Raw genomic sequence first — 21,292 nt, forward strand, 5'->3', positions numbered from 1 at the left:
TGTTCATTTCATCAACGAACCAATGTCCCCAGAAATTCCTTTAAAAATTAAAAACTTCTCCAGAAATTCTTTCCAAAATTCCTCAAAGTATTTTCCAGAAAATACGGGAACTCCTTTTCCAGAAGAATTTGAAGAAGTTTCCTAGAGATTTCCTAATGCAACTTCTGAAGAATTTCTTGAAGAAATTTCTAAAGAAACTGGTTTTAATCAATAAAGAAATTTATGGATAATTTCTCAAAATAATTTCTGGTGGAATTCCGATGGACTCTGAGACATTTTCAAAGAAATTCGAAACAGTTGCTGAAAAATTCTACAAGAAGAGGCATTCCACGGAGGCATGCAAGTCGATCCTGATCGACCATTTCGAAAAAATCTGAAACTTGCATAGTTTTTCAATTTCATCTAAATCGTCATTTTTCGATATCAAATCTTTATATTGAGTCACGGCTAACTTTTCAAAAGGTGTATGTGAAATGGTTCAAGAATATTTAAAAGCTGAAGCAAAAACGGAATGTTCGATTGTTATGATTTTTCAGCAAAGTTAGACAACTAAATGATAGTTCTAAGAAAATGCGCAAGTAGAAAAAATTTACCTTTAAAAATATCATTTTGTCACAAAACCTCAAATATCTCAAAACCCTATCTTTCGAACGTAATTTTTAGGAAAACGGTCCATTATATTAGCTATCTACCATAGAAATTTGGTGATGGTAATTATTCATAGCATCTATAAGAAACTTTGACAGATACAGTGTTGTGATCCAAAGTATTGATAATGTCATAATTTTCATTGTACGTGACTGGCGAAAATTCTTTTAACGGTTTAGAAACCTGTTGATAATAAGAAACATATCAGAAATGTTATTTTAAGACAAAAGCTGCAAAATCAAAGATTTATATTCGTATACGTATATAGTTGAGGGGCCCTCCTTAGCCGTGTGTAAGACGCGCGGCTACAAAGCAAGACCATGCTGAGGGTGGCTGGGTTCGATTACTGCCGGTCTAGACAATTTTCGGATTGCTAATTGTCTCGACTTCCCTGGGCATAAAAGTATCATCGTGCTAGCCCCTCGATATACGGATGCAAAATGGTAACCTGGCTTAGAAACCTCGCAGGTAATAACCGTGGAAGTACTTAATGAACACTAAGCTGCGAGGCGGCTCTGTCCCAGTGTGGATGTAATGCCAATAAGAAGAAGAAGAAGAAGAACGTATATAGTTTACCTGCAACAAAAATATACCTCTTAGAATAGAGATCGGGAGGAAACGGGTATCTTCAACAACAACAAATGCATGATAGGTCATACCATGACAATGTCTCGAAAAGCAAAAAAATACTACCACTAAGGTTTAAAGATTTTATGGTAATTTTTTGTTCAGTCAACAAATGACATACAACTAGTCAGTAAAACTTAAAAGTGATTTTGTTTATTGAATATAACTAACAACATGAGTAACCGCTTTCTCAACTGTTGTAGGCCATTCGATGGAAAAAAGTGTTCAAAAGAGTACGAAATCTCACGAAAGCAACATAGATAAACTGAAAGCGACTGGTTATGCTCCAATGTCACATTGAATACAAATTTACGCATTTGTACGTCCTGTCGTCTAAACGTTGACAAAGAGCAATCTGTATATCATCGGTGAGCAGAGCGCAGGAAGTTCGAAAACGACAACAACTGAGGAACTGCCAGATGTACCGACAACAACGAGGAATTCCAGAAGTATCAAGTGCTGAGAGCCTTGCCACCGTACCATCAGCGAAATCTGTTTCACAAATCAATCGGAAGATGAGTGTATCCAAAAGGTCAACATCGAACGCTTTAACGAGGGCATAACTGATAAAAGTGACCTGATCAAATGGAGTAAGATGGACTGCTTTATTACCCGGAGAAAAATAAGTGAAAAACGAAGCTGTACGAAGAAACTCTTCAAATTAGGACCCGATGATGTGGAAAATACAGACTAGGATGAGGTAATTATAAATATGAAGGAAAGGTTCTCGAATGCAGCCACGACAAGGAAAGAAAAATTATTGATTTTGTCGATGCTGCCAAGTTCGTGGTCTATTCAGGATGCCATTGATGAGTTCAAAATCAATAGAAATAGAGAAAAGAGAAAACAATTGAAGAATTTCAAAAGTGTTCGATATTGTAAAAATTTTAATAAAAATAAATAAAAATAAGATTAATACTCTTAAGATATCATAATTGTCCATTATTACTAGTTATTTCGTATTTTGTAGATAGGAACAAACGTGGAGTCGTCTTCAGTGCTGTACTTGACTCGAGTACAAGACACTGAAGACGACCACAGTTGTGTCGAAAACGTATCTGCAAAGATTACGAAAATTAACTAGTGGAATTAAATGGACAGTACTAATTCGTCTTAGACGTTTAATACATTCCACAGATTAATATTTTTTCTGATTAATAAACTGTTTTCATGATATCAAACCCATACCGAAATTCAAACCCAAAACTCTTAGAGTTTCTATAACAACATTGTGTAACTGCCACATTTAATTTAATAATTAGGATAATATGATAGATCGAGTAGAGAGACTCATCGATCATTTCTCGCAAAAAAATATTCTGGTGCTGATATTAAAGTCAAATCTAAGATTATTTTTGTGATCTGTTAATTCATTTTAATTTATTTATATATATAATTTATACATATAATATACATAATATCGATGAATACATAAATATGGAATATCATAAAAACAACTTGTTTAACTCACGCAAGGCCCTTAACAATAAAATCATTCTTGAAAAAAAAATAAACAGATTTTTTTTGTTTACTATATGTAAAGTTGTGAAATGTTTGAAATGTCATAACTTTTTTGTTTATTAGTTTACCATCACCAAATTTTTATGGTAGATAGGGTTTTGAGATATTCGAGTTTTGTGACAAAAATGATATTTTCTAAAGCAAAAAAATTTTTTTACGGTGTACATTTTTAAGAATCACCATTTAGGTGTCTAAATTTGCTGAAAAAATCATAACAATCGAAATTCCGTTTTTGCTGTGCAGCTCTTTGAATATTTTTGAACCATTTTCACATACACCTTTTGAAAAGTTAGTCGTGATCAATAAAAGATGATGATTCCTTATAAATTTCTTACATCAAACTTCTCAATTCTCATTTCTTATTTTATGTCTCACTTCTCATTTTAACTTCTTACTTATCAAATGTCACTTCTAACTTCTTCTCACTCACTCTTTGCTCCTCACTTCTCACTCTACTCTTCTTGCTCCTCACTTCACTTCAGATTTCGCGCTTCACATCGACTTCACTTCAGGCCTTTATTCGTTTCTCATGTGAAGTGAAGGCTGACAAATTTTTATCCCTTACTTCTCACTTCTCTAAAAATAAATCTGGTTTGCTACAGCGTCGATACACCTATGTTCTCATTTACACTTACATTTCTATTTTTCATTACTCGCAATCTTCAAGAAAAATAATCAACTATCAGCTAAACGGCATTCGGCATGAACACATCGTTGATGTACACAGTGCGAGAGAAGTCTGCAGAAGTTTGAATTTGCCTCACGGAGTTACAAATGTGACAACAGTGATATCGTTTTTACGCGGTTGATACATACGTTCATAAAATCCGAGTATTGAAAACCGCATGAAATCAAATATCTTTGAAAAAATCTATTTCAAGGAACACGGTTTTCTCACACCACGCGTACTTAAAACACTGAAACAAATACTTTTGTGTTCCATATATTTGCTGAAGTAACCACCACTGGGCAATTGACTGAATCGCAGGACGTTGGTGATGTCACCGAGATGATAGGAATGTGAGACCGTTCTGTATTATATACAGAGTACCTCAGATGTCGTCCATGAAGACGTCCTTTGACACTGCGTCAAAGTTGTTCCAGACTTTGTGTTTTGCGTTCAAGCCTTCGGACAGTATAAATTCACTTTCGACTGGTCAACTTATTACTGCCGGTATTCGACTTAATCGTTCTTGTTAATTGAAAAAATTTGATTTGTTCGAGGAAATGTAAAAATGTCTATAAAATGTCTATTGTTCCCATGATGACGTCACGTTTGTAACATTTGCATTTTTTTTCGATTTTGAATTAACCTATGAATCGTCTTATTGTTAAGACTTTCAGTTGGCGATGAAATCAGAAGGTAGGATTCTTGTAAGCAGCACGTTGCGTATGCACTGATAGGCGGCATAATCGAAAAGTTATTCTGTACACTGTCGTTGGTTGTTGTTCCACCGGTGATAAACTGGTTGTATAATGGAAATGTTTTACGGCGGATTCCTGATCGTCAGGGAAATGTGGGTAAGCCCGTCACCGCTAGACTTTCACAAGAAATTACTTTTCAATTAACTTTATGACCTCATGTCATATGAGCTTTATAAGTTTTGTCAAATGTCAAGAAAAATAAACCAAGTGCAAACACCGCCGCCGCGTTGCCGGATAAAATTTTTCATTGTTAAATTTAAACTTTAACGTGAAAAATGCTTTCAGAACAGGTGGATTGAAAGGTCATAAAAATTAAATAATTATTTAAAAGAATATGGAACAAATGAAGTAAATCAAGCATTTCAATCCAATCGATTCTGCAAATATAGCTGGATGCATTTCATCCCAGCGAAAAATCAACTTTTTCCATCAAGGTATAACTTTTCATTTTTGACGAAATCGCTCGCAGTTTTCTGGAGCCTCTTCATAATAAGGTAAAGATTGTACGTAGCTTACAGAGTGGTTAAAGTCACAGCACCACAACGCCTACAGGGGGTTTATGACTGATCAGGGTCAAATTTGGCCTAAACATCTTTTGCATATCAAAGAATATTGTGGCCAAATTTTATAAAATTTGATCGACAAACCCCCCCAGAACATTGTCTTCACGTCTTCCCTATTGTAGATGGGTTTAAGAAAGGTTTTATTATTTTAGCGTTCTCAATTCTTTTTTTCTGCAAAGGTAAAAGTTTAATTAGGGTTTGCCTTCATCTCATAGCTCCTATTTCCATCCCATCAAAAACAAAGCAATGGCAAAGCAATCTTTTCAGCAGCGAGCACGCATGTTGACAAAAGGAAGCGACGAATTTGGTGCTATTTTTTGTTTAGCGATGAGATGGATATATGTACACCGTACAGTGAGATTGAGATCGGAACAGTTCCCACATTGAATATATCCAACCAAAACGTGTCAATTTTACTGGACGTAGTTTATTATTGGTAGGAATGGCGATTGATACGATATATCGAGAATCGATATTTTCGTTTCGACAATCGATATTTTGTATCGATTTTTTCATGTTCGATATTTGACCGTATCGATTTTTGTAGCTGATATCGGATTTCGATTTTTCAAAGTAAAAATATAGCACATTAGGCACAATCTGTCAAAAACAGCAATCTTTTATGTGATTTGATGATCTGAAATGGGAAATCTAAAATTTCCATTTTTTTGTCGTGCTTTTAATTTTTCGGGCGTATCGATATATCGGAATATTGATGTTTTAACGCCGATATTTTTCGGCATCGATATGTCGGTAATAAAACATCAATTCGGCAGATCGATATTTTTCCGAAAACGCCCATTCCTATATTGCAGAATTGAATAAGCTCATTGAATTGATTATTGCTCATTTCACATGGAATAGAGAAATAAACCAAGATGAATACTCAACATGGACACACTTGATCCCCAGTAGTTGGAAAAAACAGTAAATCATTTAATCTTAGATTGAACATTATAGTAATTAATTTACACGTATTTAATAAAACTAATCAAAATTATGTATTATTACACTTGTTGTAGGTAATGAGATAAGGCTATTGGCAAATTCAAATAACGCGTTTGCTTGAACGATAACACTGAAGAAAGTACATAATTATGTAAATTAAAAAGTAATCTACTAAACTAAAGTAATCACCGGTGTAAAATAAGTATTGTTAGATCTACTATTCAGTTGTACTTTCTCTTTAAATGGGGTAAGTTCATTTGGAATCACTGTTTTCATCGTATTTTATCGCAAGTCTTCCTAAAGATCTTTTAACAATAGGCTAAGGAGAGCGGTTGATTCTATTCAGTATTTGAAAAGAAATCGCATTTGTGAACAATAATATACACGTCAATATAATGTTTCAAGCATGCGTGACAGTACCACATTGATGTTTGAAGTCACTCCTGGTAGGATCATGGTCGTGGTATTGTTAACAGTCTGGGACCACTGCATCACAGACCTTTTTGTTGGTTCCGAAATAGGCACTCTGGGATATTTATCATAGCCATGGGTTTTAAAGTGGCTATTTTTAAATTAAAAACAGGATATAGATTAAAAACAACAAAGATTTATTTAATATTTATATCGATCATCCGTTTTGGTATGTAAACTGTATCAGCCACACAGAGAGATCCTTTTGGAAACATCATGGTTGCGTAATATGACCTCGCCTTTCAGTGGAGTTGATTGATTGCATAAATATTCTTCAGCATGCCAATTTAGTTGATAATTGCGACTGTTACTCTATTTGAGAACCACAATACTTGCCTTACTTAATACCAACAATGATTATTTTTTGCACGACTGTTTTAACGTAAGACTATAAAGAATTGTTAGGATTTGAAATAAAACCAGTTTGGCCTTTCATCAGACTTAAAGAACCTAAATATATTCAGTGAGGGATCAATTCTCCGCGATATGGGGATCAAGTCTCCCAAGTTTTGAAAATGCCAAATTTTATATCTTTTAGAAAATCCATTTTTGATAACTTTATGAAAAATAATTTCTCCCAATGATGTTTTTGAATAACTTATTAAATTGTTCATCGTGGTATAAGAGTGGAAATAAGAAACGTGAAGTAAGACGATGAACTTCTACATAACTATAAAAAAAAAGAAAATAAATTTAAACAAAGTGTGATATAAGAAATGAGAAGTGAAAATGAGAAATGAAAGTGAGGAGTGAGAATGAAATGAAGTATGAAATAAGAAGTAAGAATCTGATTGAAAATGAAGAAATGAGAAGTGAGAAGAAGAAGTGAGAAAAGAATAGGAAAGGGAAAGAAAATACGATAGAAAGATGAATGAAAGTAGAATGAAGAAAGAAACCCAACCCGTAAAAGCCGTAATGTAATGTTATTTTAATGCTGTTACAAATGAAAATCGTAAGATGTAATTTAGCAATAAGTGTCCCAGTTTTGTGAAAAATTTGCATAATGTAACGTTACATCCTAGGCACATTGCCTCCTAACAATTTCAATTGCATAGAACGTTACTATTCCTATTAGATAATGAAATGACAAACATAGAAACAAAAATGTCCTATAAAATAACTTACATAAACCGATTTGTCGAATAAATGTGCCATACATTTGGAATGAACAGCAAAGTACTCGCCATATAATCTCTTCGATTCGAAATATATGTTGTTCCTGTTTATTGTTTCTGCAGATACATAAATCGCTGGTGCCTGACTCCGCACCAAATGTGATTAAAAGTATAGACATAGCCATGAATAAACCCTGCTGCACAGAAACAACCACACATAAACTATTACCAGTAAAGAAGAGATTTAGGATTTCTAAAGTTCAAGGCATTGTCGTTTGCGAAACTGCAGGACATTCTCGACCGAATTCAATTTGTTGCACCTGTCGAAGGATGTTTCGTCGTGGTTTACCTCACCACACAAACGAAATTGGGTTGCGTTACTTTTTTTTGCCCTCCGCAGATGAGAGCGATAAAAGCAAGTCCATCTTGAATCGTATAGATTTAAGCATATTACACCAAGAAACATCCGAAATAAAACGTGGGATCATGTGCGTCCAGTTTCCCTATGTTAAAATCATCAAACTTTAATGTTTACAATGCATACATATGCTAGATAATGACTTAAAGAAAGATTCTGTATGCAGATTACATGTTTGTGCTAGCAATACGTAACCGAACGAAGTACCAATGGAAAAAATATGACAACTTGTCATTTGTTACATACGTTCATAATTCAATGTGGTGTATGTTGCAGCTGTACATAAATTGTAATTAGTTTTATTAGTTTGTATTTAATATAATTGTATATACCTACCACGAGTCTTGAATTCACATCCTCTGCGTTGCAACTGGGACCAATACCACAGCACCATATTGACGAAGTGAGAAATGGTTGATTTTGTTCAAAGTGTTGAATTCTTCTCTAAATGCTTGAATCAATTGCCCCTGGAACTTCCACAGAACTTTAAAGTCTCCAACGAGTTCATATAAAACCTTAACCGAACTTTATTAGTTCTTGCGGATCTACCTGTGAACTTCGTTTGACATTTCAATTTGTTTTGCTTTGCAAATTTGTGTGTTTGCCTGTTCGTTCCACATAAATTGTTTAAATTGTGGTTTAATTTAACATTTGAGCTGTCTTACTCCAGAAAATCGTCAAGGTTTGTAATCAAAATGTACATTGCAATGGATATTCTTAACGACAATAATTTTTTTAATCGCAGAATGCCATTTGTCATCGTAGAAACTCGCAATTCGCGAGGGTGCAAGGAACTTTCTGTCGTGCCGGATAAATGGCTGCGCAGCTCAAGAAGTGGACAAATCGTGCTCTGGCCTAACGTAAAGAGTGTGCTAGAACAAGAAAAGCTTCTCCGTGACGAAAACAGCTTGCCAAAAAAATCATGGTTGAAGTTTAAATGTACAGTGAAAAGAAACCCTATGTCATCTTTGACGGAAGCTAAACGCTTGCTGGGTGAATTGTCCGGAGAATCATCCTCCGACGTTGGTCAGCTAGCACGACGCAAAATCAACAAACGTCAGGAACCCGAAGACTTTCAAAACATGTTAGTTCTTGAAAATACACCTAGCTTGCAAATAACACAAGTAACACCTGCAGCCACCCCTATCGTTGTTGAGGTAAGAGAAAGTTTTGAGAACAAAATTCCTCCTAAAACAACAACACTGGCTCCGTCATCTACACGATTTGTTCCTGTTGCCGAGTCAATGATTCCAGAGAAAGTTCAAATCGTTCAGCAGTCCTTCCCTCCTGGGACTGATTCAGCCGTACCAACTGTAGTTGCGGTGAACTCCGAAGACAATGTCCAATCTGTCCAGTATGTGGCGTACCATGCTGTACCGACGATCACTCAATCGGATAATCCAAGAGAGGACAATCTGAGCGAAATTATAAAGCTGCTTCATCAAATCAATAATCGATTGGATCTACTGGAGAAACGAACAGCGAGTATCTCCACACAAAATGAATACATTTTGAACGCTATACGGAGATTTGGTTGCCAAGTGACGGACATTGAGGAGCAACCGTTGTTCCGATTTGATCCTATTGAACACGAACAACAGTTGTCTGATTTGGAGAACAAACTGACTGACGACGATTACAAATCATCAATGGTAAGTGTTAGACAAAATTCACTACTCTTGTAACAAAAGTATTATCACAGACAAACGGACAAAACAGTCAGAGTTACCAACAGGTGCCGATGGAATTGATTGCCTAATGTTCCAAGAGTTTTGTCTGTGGTATTGTTAAACTCCCTGGCATTGGTAACACATTTAGTGAACACGTAATTGCTTAGGTTTATGTATAATTTTTAACTTCTTTTCAGATTAAATGGTTGCGACTAAACGTAAGCGGTGACTGTGTGGATAACCGTATGCTAGGTGTACTCGACATGCTTTTCAGCAAAGAGTTTCAAACTAAGTGTACCTGGACAGGAGCTAGCCGAAAGGGGCCAAAAATAGCTATAATGCCGAACCGGAATATTCTACAGTTATGTTATTTCAACAGCTAGGGAGTGACGATTCTGAAATTGTTACCCAACTGAAGCTGACCAACTTTTTCATGCGGAAGCTCAAGAACTCACTCAAACGTTTGACCGCTACCGGTATGCGCCGAGGAACTAGACACGTGAGAAGAGTAAAGCAACGGAAGGAAGCTGTACATCAAGTGAAACTTGAACATGATGGAGGTTTGGACGAACCTCTACCAAATCCATTGAATGATTGTGACAATTACGTGGATGATTGTGACAATAATCACAGTAAGCCTGAATTGGAAGAGCTTGATGAATCGGCCATTGATTCGTCAGATGCATTGGATTGTACCGATATCCGTTCCGACACGAGTGGACCAAACGATTTTAGTGAGTGATATGTAGAAACGAGACCATATAAACCATATCAATTACAACATGTAATAATATTAATAATTTTTATTCGATCAGATGTTTTACTACGAAATGGATTCAAGTTACGTTTATTTTATGTTTTAATTTGAATTAAATTACATTGGCTGGTATTAATACATATTGTTTCATTTAGTTAATGTGTGTATCAATGGAATAAATACGTAGTTATCTCGATACTCAATGGCTACTAATTTGCACTTAATATCACAACAGCTGAAAGTTGAATTAACACTACACAAGTTGCGTTTACTTCCGAGATATATATACAGAAAAGATGAAACTATGGGATATGTAAAAAAATCAGTTTTCGATGTTAAAACCTTTCCGTTGATTTTCAGGTCAGGAGATTCCGAAACCTGATCAAAGCGTACTATATGATTTTCATTTGTGAGAAACCACGCGTTTTTGTCGGAGTCACTTATACTTGTGACACATATATGATACCAATATCACTGTACAGCATAAAATCATATGTCTGTCACCCAGAATCACGCTGGTATCACGATAGCACGATGATTTCCGTACCCTGCTCTTCGACCGTTGTATTGTACGAAACAGAACATAATTTGTTGTTTTGAAATGTCAAATACGCCGTTTGACATATGAAATAAAAACAAACATTTACAAGCTGACTGAGTAAAATTCGTTTTTCTGCAATTCCGTTTGATATTTTTCACAACATTGGCATAATAATTATTCGTAAGCCCATTGTTTGCTACAATTACGCTATGAAGATGTCTTCCAATTGATTTTGCCAGTTCTTGGGTTGTTTCCGGGAAGATCTGTCGTCACTTTTGAATGATATTCAATGGTTTGAGTTCTGTATCGTGTGATTTCGAACATTTTGTTCAAGGATCTCATGGGTTTTAATTGGAATGTGGTCTGGGGATTGGGAAGGATGCGGGATCTTTGATTTGCCATTAGTCAGCATCTACTTTTTTAGATGGGAAGAATGTTTTGTACCGTTGTTTTGGACAAATTCAAAATTGGATCTATAACCCAATTGAACGGTGCTGGCTTTATCCTTCAGAATGTCCAAATGAATTAAACGATCAATGCCGTTTGCACCCCAAACCATAGAATAGCATGAATAAACGTCAGCAGAAATAATTGCCCTGCGGAATATTTGCAAGAACTCGCATATTTCTGCTAAAATGTCTACACGAAGAATTGGAAAACTATGAAAATTATGAAAACTATGAATGAACTGCTGACGCTTATTCAAAAAATACGGGTAAATATTGTGTAATGCCCATAAAAACTATAGTAACATGCGATACGAGCCAGCCTTGGGCTGAAAGTCTCGATAATAGACATAAAAAAAACTATAGTAACAGTTTATGATTTCTATACATTTTGATGAAAAATATAGTTTTGGAAAGCGGTAGAATCAGTTTCAAAACAAGCTGTCAAATAGATACAACGGTGGAAAGAAAAGATGTGTGTCATATCGTCACTGTACGCGTACAGCGTGATACGAAAACCATTGTGCGGAAATCATATGTCTGTCGATAGTATTAAGAAAAAATCTTCCTTCACGTGAATAACTTTTTTGCTCCCGCAGGTTTTTACACACGGATAGTTAGGCAGCCGCGTTCTAGCTTTCTGGGTGGTATAATACTCCTCAGAATTAATCTCCGACAGCCTATTAACCACTTGCTCTAGACTTTTCCATCCACTTCGTAGAAGGTGCTTAATCCGTTGCAGTGCGTTTTCAAAGGGATACGCTGAAATCGTAGATAAGGGTCCGAATCGTTCAACTTCATCTACAATATGTTGAAGATTGTGCACATTGCTGGTCAAAAATTGTTCACCATACAATTCCATGTATTGTAAGACAAATTTATCCAACATTTTTCTAGCAACGTACCAGTTTGACTTATAATGATTTGTGGACAACATTGTAACAGAACAGAACAGAAGTAGAAAGTGTTGATAATTGTCAGTTGGGAGAAATTCCTTGAGTACTACTATACTGGCATAATGCAAAAAACTACTAAATTCAGACCCTTTCCAAAATGATAAATGGTCTAACCCACGTAATTTACGGTGGATTTCTGACGGCAGGTGTATACCATTCAACATCTGCGATATTTCAACAGTTTGTTGGGTTGATAATTTTGTCTCGTCTCTCCATCCAAGAAGCAAACGTTTCATAACACCAAGGTCAATTAAATGCAATCGATCCCCGACGATTATGTCTTCGATCAGATCTAGATTAGGGACTTCAAGCAACGGTGTTATAGCCTTTTGATGATGGTTGTATGCCTTTTGCCGGAACTTTTGATCTGTTCGTTTTGTACTATTGATCGAAGTGAATACAACAGTTCGTGATTCATGTGAATATTCACCTTCACCTTCGCACTTAAGGCATCCGTTTTTTGAGTTGAAACTTGCAACACCTAAAATTATATGATATATTCGTGATTAAGAAAGCTCAGTGATACGAATCAAACCTTTTAAAAACGCACGTGCGGGTGAATCGCAAATAAAACATCTAAGTGCAACGTTGATTTTGTAGTTGTTAATTGATACACCATTACTTAGAACATCGATTAGATCTTCGACCAAGAGTTTCAGGAAATCATCCAGGCTACTTGGCTTGGTTTTGCCGTAAAAAATAGCAATTGTCATCGGTGCAATTTCTGGCATTTCCGAAATGTTGAATAAGATAGGCCAAAATTGTAATTTGCTGCTTTTATAAAGTGGAAGTCCGTCAATATTTATGTTGATCGAGATGTTCAGTGACTGTCCAGTAGAGCTGTGAAACAAAAATTATGTACTTGATGCAAAGATAAAATGTTTATCTTTCACCTGAAAATTTCACTTAGGCATTGTTTGATACCATTGTACCAAAATTGTCCTCCAGCGATGTTGATTATCTCTGAAGTTGCCTTTCGAGATGTTCTCAATACAACAGGGTGTGAAATGTTGCCAAAGCAGATTCGATAGATACGGGGAATTGACTGATATCCCATCGTTATTAGCTGGTTATGGAACAACTTCTCGCAAGGGCAGCTGTTGTATTATTGCTAATACGTCCGTGTACTAAATGGAATAGTGTGGGTGTAAGTCCCACCGGCAGCCGAATCTTTTTTCGCAATATCTCTTAAAAACACCCTAAGATGGCAAACTTAACTATGTGTATCAAAATTAAACTTCTTTTCCAAAAAGAAAAAATCGAACTTCCCTCACTAGTCATAAATCAAGAAAAGTTCTCAATAAAGTTCTTGCGGAACGGGGCAACTTTTGTCCGTTGGTTTTTTTCCTTATTATTTCCATAATCAAATTTATGGATTCGTGTGACTGATTAGTTTTGAGAGCCCAGTACCTGAGACATTCATTCAAATCCATTCCTTCCAATACATCGTTTCCAAAGGATGAATATGAATCATCGGATGAATCGTCGACGTTTTCAAAAAGATCTTCAATATCGCTATCGGCATCTTCGATTTCGTATTCTTCAAAAGGAAATGGTTCGCAGGGAAGATTTTTATCAACTTCATCGGAATTTACATTTCTAGATGAAGTAGGTTGTTGGTTTGCTAGAAAGCAACAAATTAACATACATATATATATACATACAGCGATTCCACGGGAAAAGAATAGAGTTGAAAAAAAAAAGTTGTCCAATTTTGCCCAAAATCGCTTGGTATGTTCTTCATCAAAAATAATTAGACCTGTTTTTTTTTATTTTTTTATTAGGGTGACCATGTTCGATATAGGGTTACCAGAAAAATCGCTATTTTTCGAATTTTTTTATTTTAAAAAAATCATAACTTTTGAACCACTGGATCGATTTGCAATATTTTTTTATGGATAGAAATCTTATTACTTCTAGTTCTTACTAAAATTTTTGGTTTGGTGTATTGGTGTTCTCAAATTTGCTAAAATGGTCAAAATATTCGTTTTTTTAAGATTTTTTAAATGTTGGACCACAACGACTATATATTTTTATATTTTTTTATGAAAATTTAAATATTTTCACATAACATATCAAAAAATTAGAAATGTTCATCGACTCGTTTCTAAGTTACATTTTTTTTGAAAATTTCATGTTTTCTGCCCATACACACATGGAATGAACGTTATTCTCCACTATTTCAAATAGCTCAAATTAAATCAAAAGTATGAAAATGTTATTCAAGAGTGTTTGTTTGGTCTCGTTTATTAGAAGAATTTACGAATCGCAATAGTTGAAAATAATTCAATCGGAATAGTCTGGTGTTGTTATTGATGACTTCATTCTCCAAAATCGGCAAAGCAATATGTCGTTTTTCAAAAAGGTTGGTTTTCAGGAATCCATACAATAGGTTACCTGCTTTGTTTATATGTTTTCAATATTTTTGATGCAGGTAATTCATTGTATTTTCTTTTTTGATTATGATTCATCTGTCTCCTTTTCCTTGTTCACTCTACCTAAATGATACCCAAAGGGACTATTTAAAGTGGTCTATAATATAAAGTATATGTCAGTCAAGAAAATCAGTGAAATTGTCCAGTTGCCTTACTGAAGAAACGTTTAATACAATGAAGCACGAATGCTCAAATTGCCATGTTTGGAGTAATTGTTACAGGAAACTTACTCCTAAACTGTATGATTATGCAGCGGAAAGGAGAATAAAATTGGATAAAGCTGTTCCTACATTTGTAATACCTGCTATTGCCGACTTTATCGCATTATCAAGAAAGGAAACGAGCCAGCAGCTCCAAGTGCAGGTAATATAGAATGTGAAAATCAAGAACTCACCGTTTCTGAACCATCGAAACTTGATGATCTCGCCGTTGCCGGACCATCAGACACCAATAATTTCGCCGTGGCGGGACCATCTAGAGTGAACAATTTCGCCGCACCAGCAAACATCAATAATGGGGGTTTCTGAAATAATCGATCCCAATGCCGCTGGATCATCGGAAATTGACGTTTTCCTAGTGTTGGTAAGTAGAATAATCTCTTCTTTTTGTTCATTCAGACATCATGATTTGCTACGTTATACTAGTTGTACTCGATTATTCAGAAAATTGAAAAAACATCAGTTCCGTATAAGCTTACCTAATCCGACCTAGTAGCTCAATTTGTAGAGCAGTTGCCTATCATGCAACAAAATAGAATAATCGAATACAATATGTATTACATTATATTAAGAAACATGCTCCTAATAGTTATTTTTCCATCTTGTTTTCAGAATCTTTGTTTTCTTTGGAATCAACGAGTGCTGAATCAATTGGTAGCGCTGGTGCCCAGAAACCCGGAGACGGTCAGGAAATTCTTCAACAAATGAAGGCAAAATTTGATGAAATATCTGACAGAAACGATCGATATAGGATTCTAACTTCCTTCCCAAATCCTGGACTGCATACAAAATGATGCAAGAATTCGGTGTTTCGCAACGAACTGCTCAACGTGCAAAAGAATTACAGATTGAAAAAGGTTTTATGAGCACACCGGAGACCAGAGTAAATATGTTGTCTTTGAGCGATGATACTCTAACTGTAGTTAGGGACTTTTATAATAGTGACGAGATAAGCAGAGCATGTCCTGGGAAAAGGGATTTCGTTATTGAAAATATGGCAGGAGAAAAGTGTATGTACAGCGCAGGTTACTTTTATGTAACCTTTCAGAAATTTATTCAATTTTCAAAGAGCAATATTTTACTTTTAAAATTGGATTTTCAATGTTTTCCAGCAGCCGCCCAAAAAATTGTATTCTAGCTGGTTCAAGTGGAACGCATACTGTCTGCGTATGCATTTATCATCAGAATGTTAAATTAATGTTTAAAACCCTTAAGGACAAGAAACTTATTCATAACCATTTAAAAACGTATCATGACTTGTTTTTTAAAATACTTTTTGAAAATCCTACAGAGAAATGTTGGTTGAAAACCTGTGATCATTGCCCGGGTACGCAAACACTGGAGAATGACCTGATGAATTTTCTTGAAAATGTCGATTCCTTAGAATTTAAACAATGGAAGCAAACAGATCGTTGTCATTTAAATTCAATGCGAATGGATGCAGAAGAGTATGTGGAAACATTTTTAGAAAAATTAAGCGAATTATCTCCGCATAATTTTATTGCAGAGCAACAAGGAAACTACTTAAAACAACTTAAAATTAATTTGGAAGCAACTGATTCCATTATAATTGCTGACTTCTCATTACTCTTTTGTTATTCAGGACGCTATACAAGGTTTTCATTGGGCAAACGCTCAATGCACAATCCATCCTTTTGCCATATATTATAAGGATGAAGCACAAAATTTAAAGTTTACAAGCTTCATAGCAATCGCAGAATTTACTAAACATAACCATGTTGCCGTTCGGCTGTTTATAACAAATTGTGTGAATTTCATTAAAAAAAAGCTACCTTACCTGAAAAATATCCATTTTTTCTGATGGATCAGGCAGTTAATACAAAAATAAGATGGCTGCTTTCAATTTGTGCCACATGTACAAAGACTTCGGTCTTAAAGCAGAGTGGAACTTTTTGCCACTTGCCATGGAAAAGGGCCTTGTGACGCTTTAGGAGGTGTTCTAAAGCGAAACGCTTCAAAAGCAAGTTTACAAGGCCATCATATTACAACTGCATACGAACTTTACTCTTGGGCTGTTTCTAAAATAGATTCCAAAATATATTACGAGTTTTCTCGGAAAAAGATAACAATGCAATGGAAAAGAAAATAAAGAACCGTTATACTCGTGTAAAACAAATCTCTGGGACACAATCGTTTCATTACTTTAAGCCACAAAATGAAAATTACATTATCGTGAAACGGTTTTCGTTTTCAGATGAAGAAAAGTGTGTTAAATTGTAAGAATTTATGAAAAATAAAAATAATCAAATTAAATGCTGAGTTTTAATTGAAGGTAATCAGAGAAAACCATTGCTTGTAGTCTAAAGCTTTGAGATTTGAGCTACCATTCCTCAATATAGCAGAGCTAAGATTCTCTCAGACTCTCAGACTCAGTAAAAACTAGAAGTAATAAGCTTTCTATCCATAAAAAAACATTGCAAATCGATACAGTGGTTCAAAAGTTTTTAAAATAAAAAAAATCGAAAAATAGCGATTTTTCTGGTAACCCTATATCGAACATGGTAACCCTAATAAAAAAAAATAAAAAAATACGGGTCTAATTATTTTCGATGAAGAACATACCAAGCGATTTTGTGCAAAATTGGACAACTTTTTTTTTCAACTCTATTCTTTTTCCGTGGAATCGCTGAACGTTCATTCCATGTGTGTATGGGCAGAAAACTTGAAATTTTCAAAAAAATGTAACTCAAAAACGGCTCGATGAACATTTCTAATTTTTCGATATGTTATGTAAAAATATTTGAATTTTCATAAAAAAATATAAAAATATATAGTCGTTGTGGTCCAACATTTAAAAAATCTTAAAAAACGAATATTTTGACCATTTTAGCAAATATTAGTACACCAATACAAAAACCAAAATTTTTAGTAAGAACTAGAAGTAATAAGCTTTCTATCCATAAAAAATATTGCAAATCGATCCAGTGGTTCAAAAGTTATGATTTTTTAAAAATAAAAAATTTCGAAAAATAGCGATTTTTCTGGTAACCCTATATCGAACATGGTCACCCTAATAAAAAAATAAAAAAATACGGGTCTAATTATTTTTGATGAAGAACATGCCAAGCGATTTTGAGCAAAATTGGACAACTTTTTTTTTCAACTCTATTCTTTTCCCGTGGAATCGCTGCATATATATATAACCGAACTCTTTATATTACCTTGTACCACAGCAGCTTTGTTTTCGGATTCCCTTTTAGCTAAGAGTTTTCTACGATGATAGTAAAATAACCACCCTACTGTCATCGCCTATCTCTCCAATGGGAAAAAATGGTGGCTAACATCTCTGGGATTAGCGCACGGTGGGCCCCACTGACAATTCAAAATTAGTAAACAAAAACATCATTTCAGGACTAATTTTCTGTGATGGAGTATTTGTTGTTATAAGCGATTTGAATGAATTTATTACTATTATCGTTATGTACCACGTATTCCGTGCCGTGAAAAATGGGTTTGATTTTCAATTTAATTGTAATAAGACCGACATTAATCTCAACAGGGATAGTACGGTGCAAAACAAATTTGAATATTTGGTAACAATATTGTTTCAGAAAATTACGCCCAAAGCAAAATAATAGCGTGAATTTTATGCTGGGACCAAAAGCATAGCTGTGTGTCATCCAGCTGAAAATAACCCCCTTTTTTTAATTGATTTCGAGAAATCCATTTTAAAATTGTGATAAAAATGAGAACAAAAATATTGACGTTTCTCTAGTTTCTTCCAAATAAACTTGTACGACACTTTAAAGTCGATCCAAAGTACCGTAATCCGGGGTATCATTGATCAATTTTTTCAATGTTTTGTAAATATTTCCTCCGTAAATTAAATGATTGCTTTTTTCATATTTTTAAAACGAGTACTGCTACGTGTAGAACGTTTGAGGCTATTGTTCTTGATTATTTGATAATTATAAAATTGTTTTAAAAATCTGTTTTGTCTAGTTTTTCGAATTTCCAATTTGGGGTAACTTTGATCATCAATCATTTCACTTTGTTACGTCTATAAAGCAAGCGTTTGTAAACGCCTTAAGGTAGGCAATTACTTTTGAAATCCTTATACTGAGGCGAAGCGTATTGATTGTTTCGAGCAAGGCATCATGACCGCTAGGTGAATTATCTGGTTTTTCAACAATAAAAATCAAAATTTTGAAACAAAAAATATGGATAAACAAAGAAAATAAGATTACTTATCACCCAATTGTAGGTACGATCTCAATTTTTTTGTTATTATGCTTGTTTTGAGTGCTTTTTTGGCAGCTTACTGTGAGTTAACAAAATGATGTTGATTTTATTTTTCAAACTATGGCAAAAATTAAATGCAAATTCTAGTGGAGATTATATTATTCGGTAGCAAATTTAGTCAAGATTAAAATACCTAACTCATAATAAGTAATCGTAATAACAGAAAGTAATACTTTATTCATCTTTTGAAAATGGTTCAACTGATCAATGTTACCCCGCTGATCAATGTTCCCCCGGATTACGGTACCTATTACATTCTGTTTTGTACTTTTGGGTCTCCAATAGGTTCGATCTAACTTTGTCGTAGCTTTACGCGCTGATTAATGGAACAATTAAAACTTCGATTGAACTTTGAATGGAAAGTTCATAACAAATTCCGCAGTAACTTACGAAGAACTATAAAGTTGAAATCAATGATAGTCAAAAACTTAGTTCGCACTTTGCAGTTCTTTACAGCTCGCAATGGAACTTTATTTAGAATCAGGTTCTGTTTGTCTCTATAGTATACTCTTAAACAGCACAAAAGTTTCATAGAACCTGTATTGAACCAGATGTGAACTTCACAGTTCGGCTTTTAAGCAATATCCGAACAATTGGTTGCTTGGGAAACGCCCGAATGGTGGTTTAAAATGACTCAATTGCATGCAAAATAATGGTGAACGCATGGTTGTTTGTTTTTTCTAAATGGATTGAACTACAATCTTACGAATGTGGTGGAAGAATAGCAAATCGTTAAATTTGAGTAAATATGAAGGGATTTTGCTATTTTTTTTCCAATGGAGCTCAATGATGGATAACTAATTATGAATTGTAATGATAATATTCGTTCATAAATGTACTACGGCAGATTATATGAGTGAGGCCATTTTGCCCCAGGGGTGCATTTTGGACCGTTCTCCCCTAACTGTGGGTAATTCATTCTGTTTATTTTAATATCCGACGGATTATAGAATATTTTCCCGAGTAAAATCACGAGTAAAATTATGAAAATCGTGCAAACTAATTTAAAACTGTTATTAACAAAATAAAACTTAATTACAATGTGCATATTTCGAAATTGAAGGAACATCGACCATAACATATTTGCGCAAACTATTAAACCACACTCAACTTCGGCACTTCCGCCAGACAACAAGTCTAGAAAAGAGGTGAAAGCTACAGCGCAAAACCATACGGAAATCGTTTGCCTGGTCTGTAGCCATGGCTCGGATTTATGGATCATTTGAGCCTCCCACCCGATAGAAATTCACGGTTTCCGGGTTCCCTATCGCCAATGTGCGCTGGTGAGTTTGATAAAACGTAGTCTCCTTTAATGGTTACTCCTATTCTCAGGAAAACATTGTGGCTTTTGTGTGGTATATCATAATCTATCTTGCAACCCTGTCATTACCGTCGTTACGCCGTCTATGTCTGGTATTCACATGCTTGACATGTTACCAATGTGGTAACGCATCCATCCTAGCGGAAGAGACTAGGCGCTGGAGTAACACTGAATATTGCCGCTTTTTACATCTGGCTGTGGACGAGGTAAGACCTGATTGGAAGCAGCTTAGAGCGTTGGGTTATTCCTCAACCCGCCGATGCGCACATTTTGGCGATCCTGCTAGTTCAAATTTGCTTTACGAACACTTGAAATTTTGAATATCGCTCACAATTTTCGGCGAGGAATAACCTAACGCATGAAATATTGATAAATTGTGTTGAACAAGTGATTTGTGAAAAAAAGTGTTAAAAAAAAAAATGGCCGCTGAGTTCAAATTTCATGTTCAGCGGAAGAGGAAATTTAATGCCGATAGTAGAGGACAATGTTTTTTTTGTTAAATGGATAGTTTGTTGGGGAAAAAAACTTACCAATCAAAGTTGCAGTAACATTATACTTACGGGAGCATCTTACTTGAGTTCCCAAGGAATGAAAAATACGGCAGCGGCACTGGATGACCGCTGATGGCCCATGATCGTCCGTGAAGTAATAATCCATAAAGTGGCGGTTCGGGATGACTGCATAAAATTTGGTTGGAGTTAAATTGGATTTGCAAGACAGCGGTGCGGGATGACTGCGTAAGTTCTTGAAGGAGCAAATCTCAATTCCAGGTAGCGGTTCGGGATGACTGCATAAAATTTGGTTGGAGTTGAACTAGATTTGCAAGACAGCGGTGCGGGATGACCGCGTAAGTTCTTGAAGGAGCAAATCTCAATTCCAGGTAGCGGTTCGGGATGACTGCATAAAACTTGGAGTTGAATTGGATTTACAAGACAGCGGTGCGGGATGA

At 35.2% G+C, this 21,292-nt stretch overlaps 1 protein-coding gene and 1 pseudogene across 1 annotated transcript; one reads left to right on the top strand and one right to left on the bottom strand.

Moving 5' to 3' along the window:
• The window catches only part of LOC134208913 (uncharacterized), a 76,025-nt pseudogene that overhangs the window by 7,284 nt on the left and 47,449 nt on the right, over positions 1–21,292 (bottom strand).
• Positions 8,483–10,156, top strand: LOC134214220 (uncharacterized). The gene is given in 3 exon segments (XM_062693625.1): positions 8,483–9,388; positions 9,604–9,768; positions 9,771–10,156. Coding segments are annotated over 3 exon segments (1,449 nt in total). The 3' UTR covers positions 10,149–10,156.

This window comes from Armigeres subalbatus, chromosome 2, assembly GCF_024139115.2.
Source record: "Armigeres subalbatus isolate Guangzhou_Male chromosome 2, GZ_Asu_2, whole genome shotgun sequence".
Taxonomy (NCBI): Eukaryota; Metazoa; Arthropoda; class Insecta; order Diptera; family Culicidae; genus Armigeres; species Armigeres subalbatus.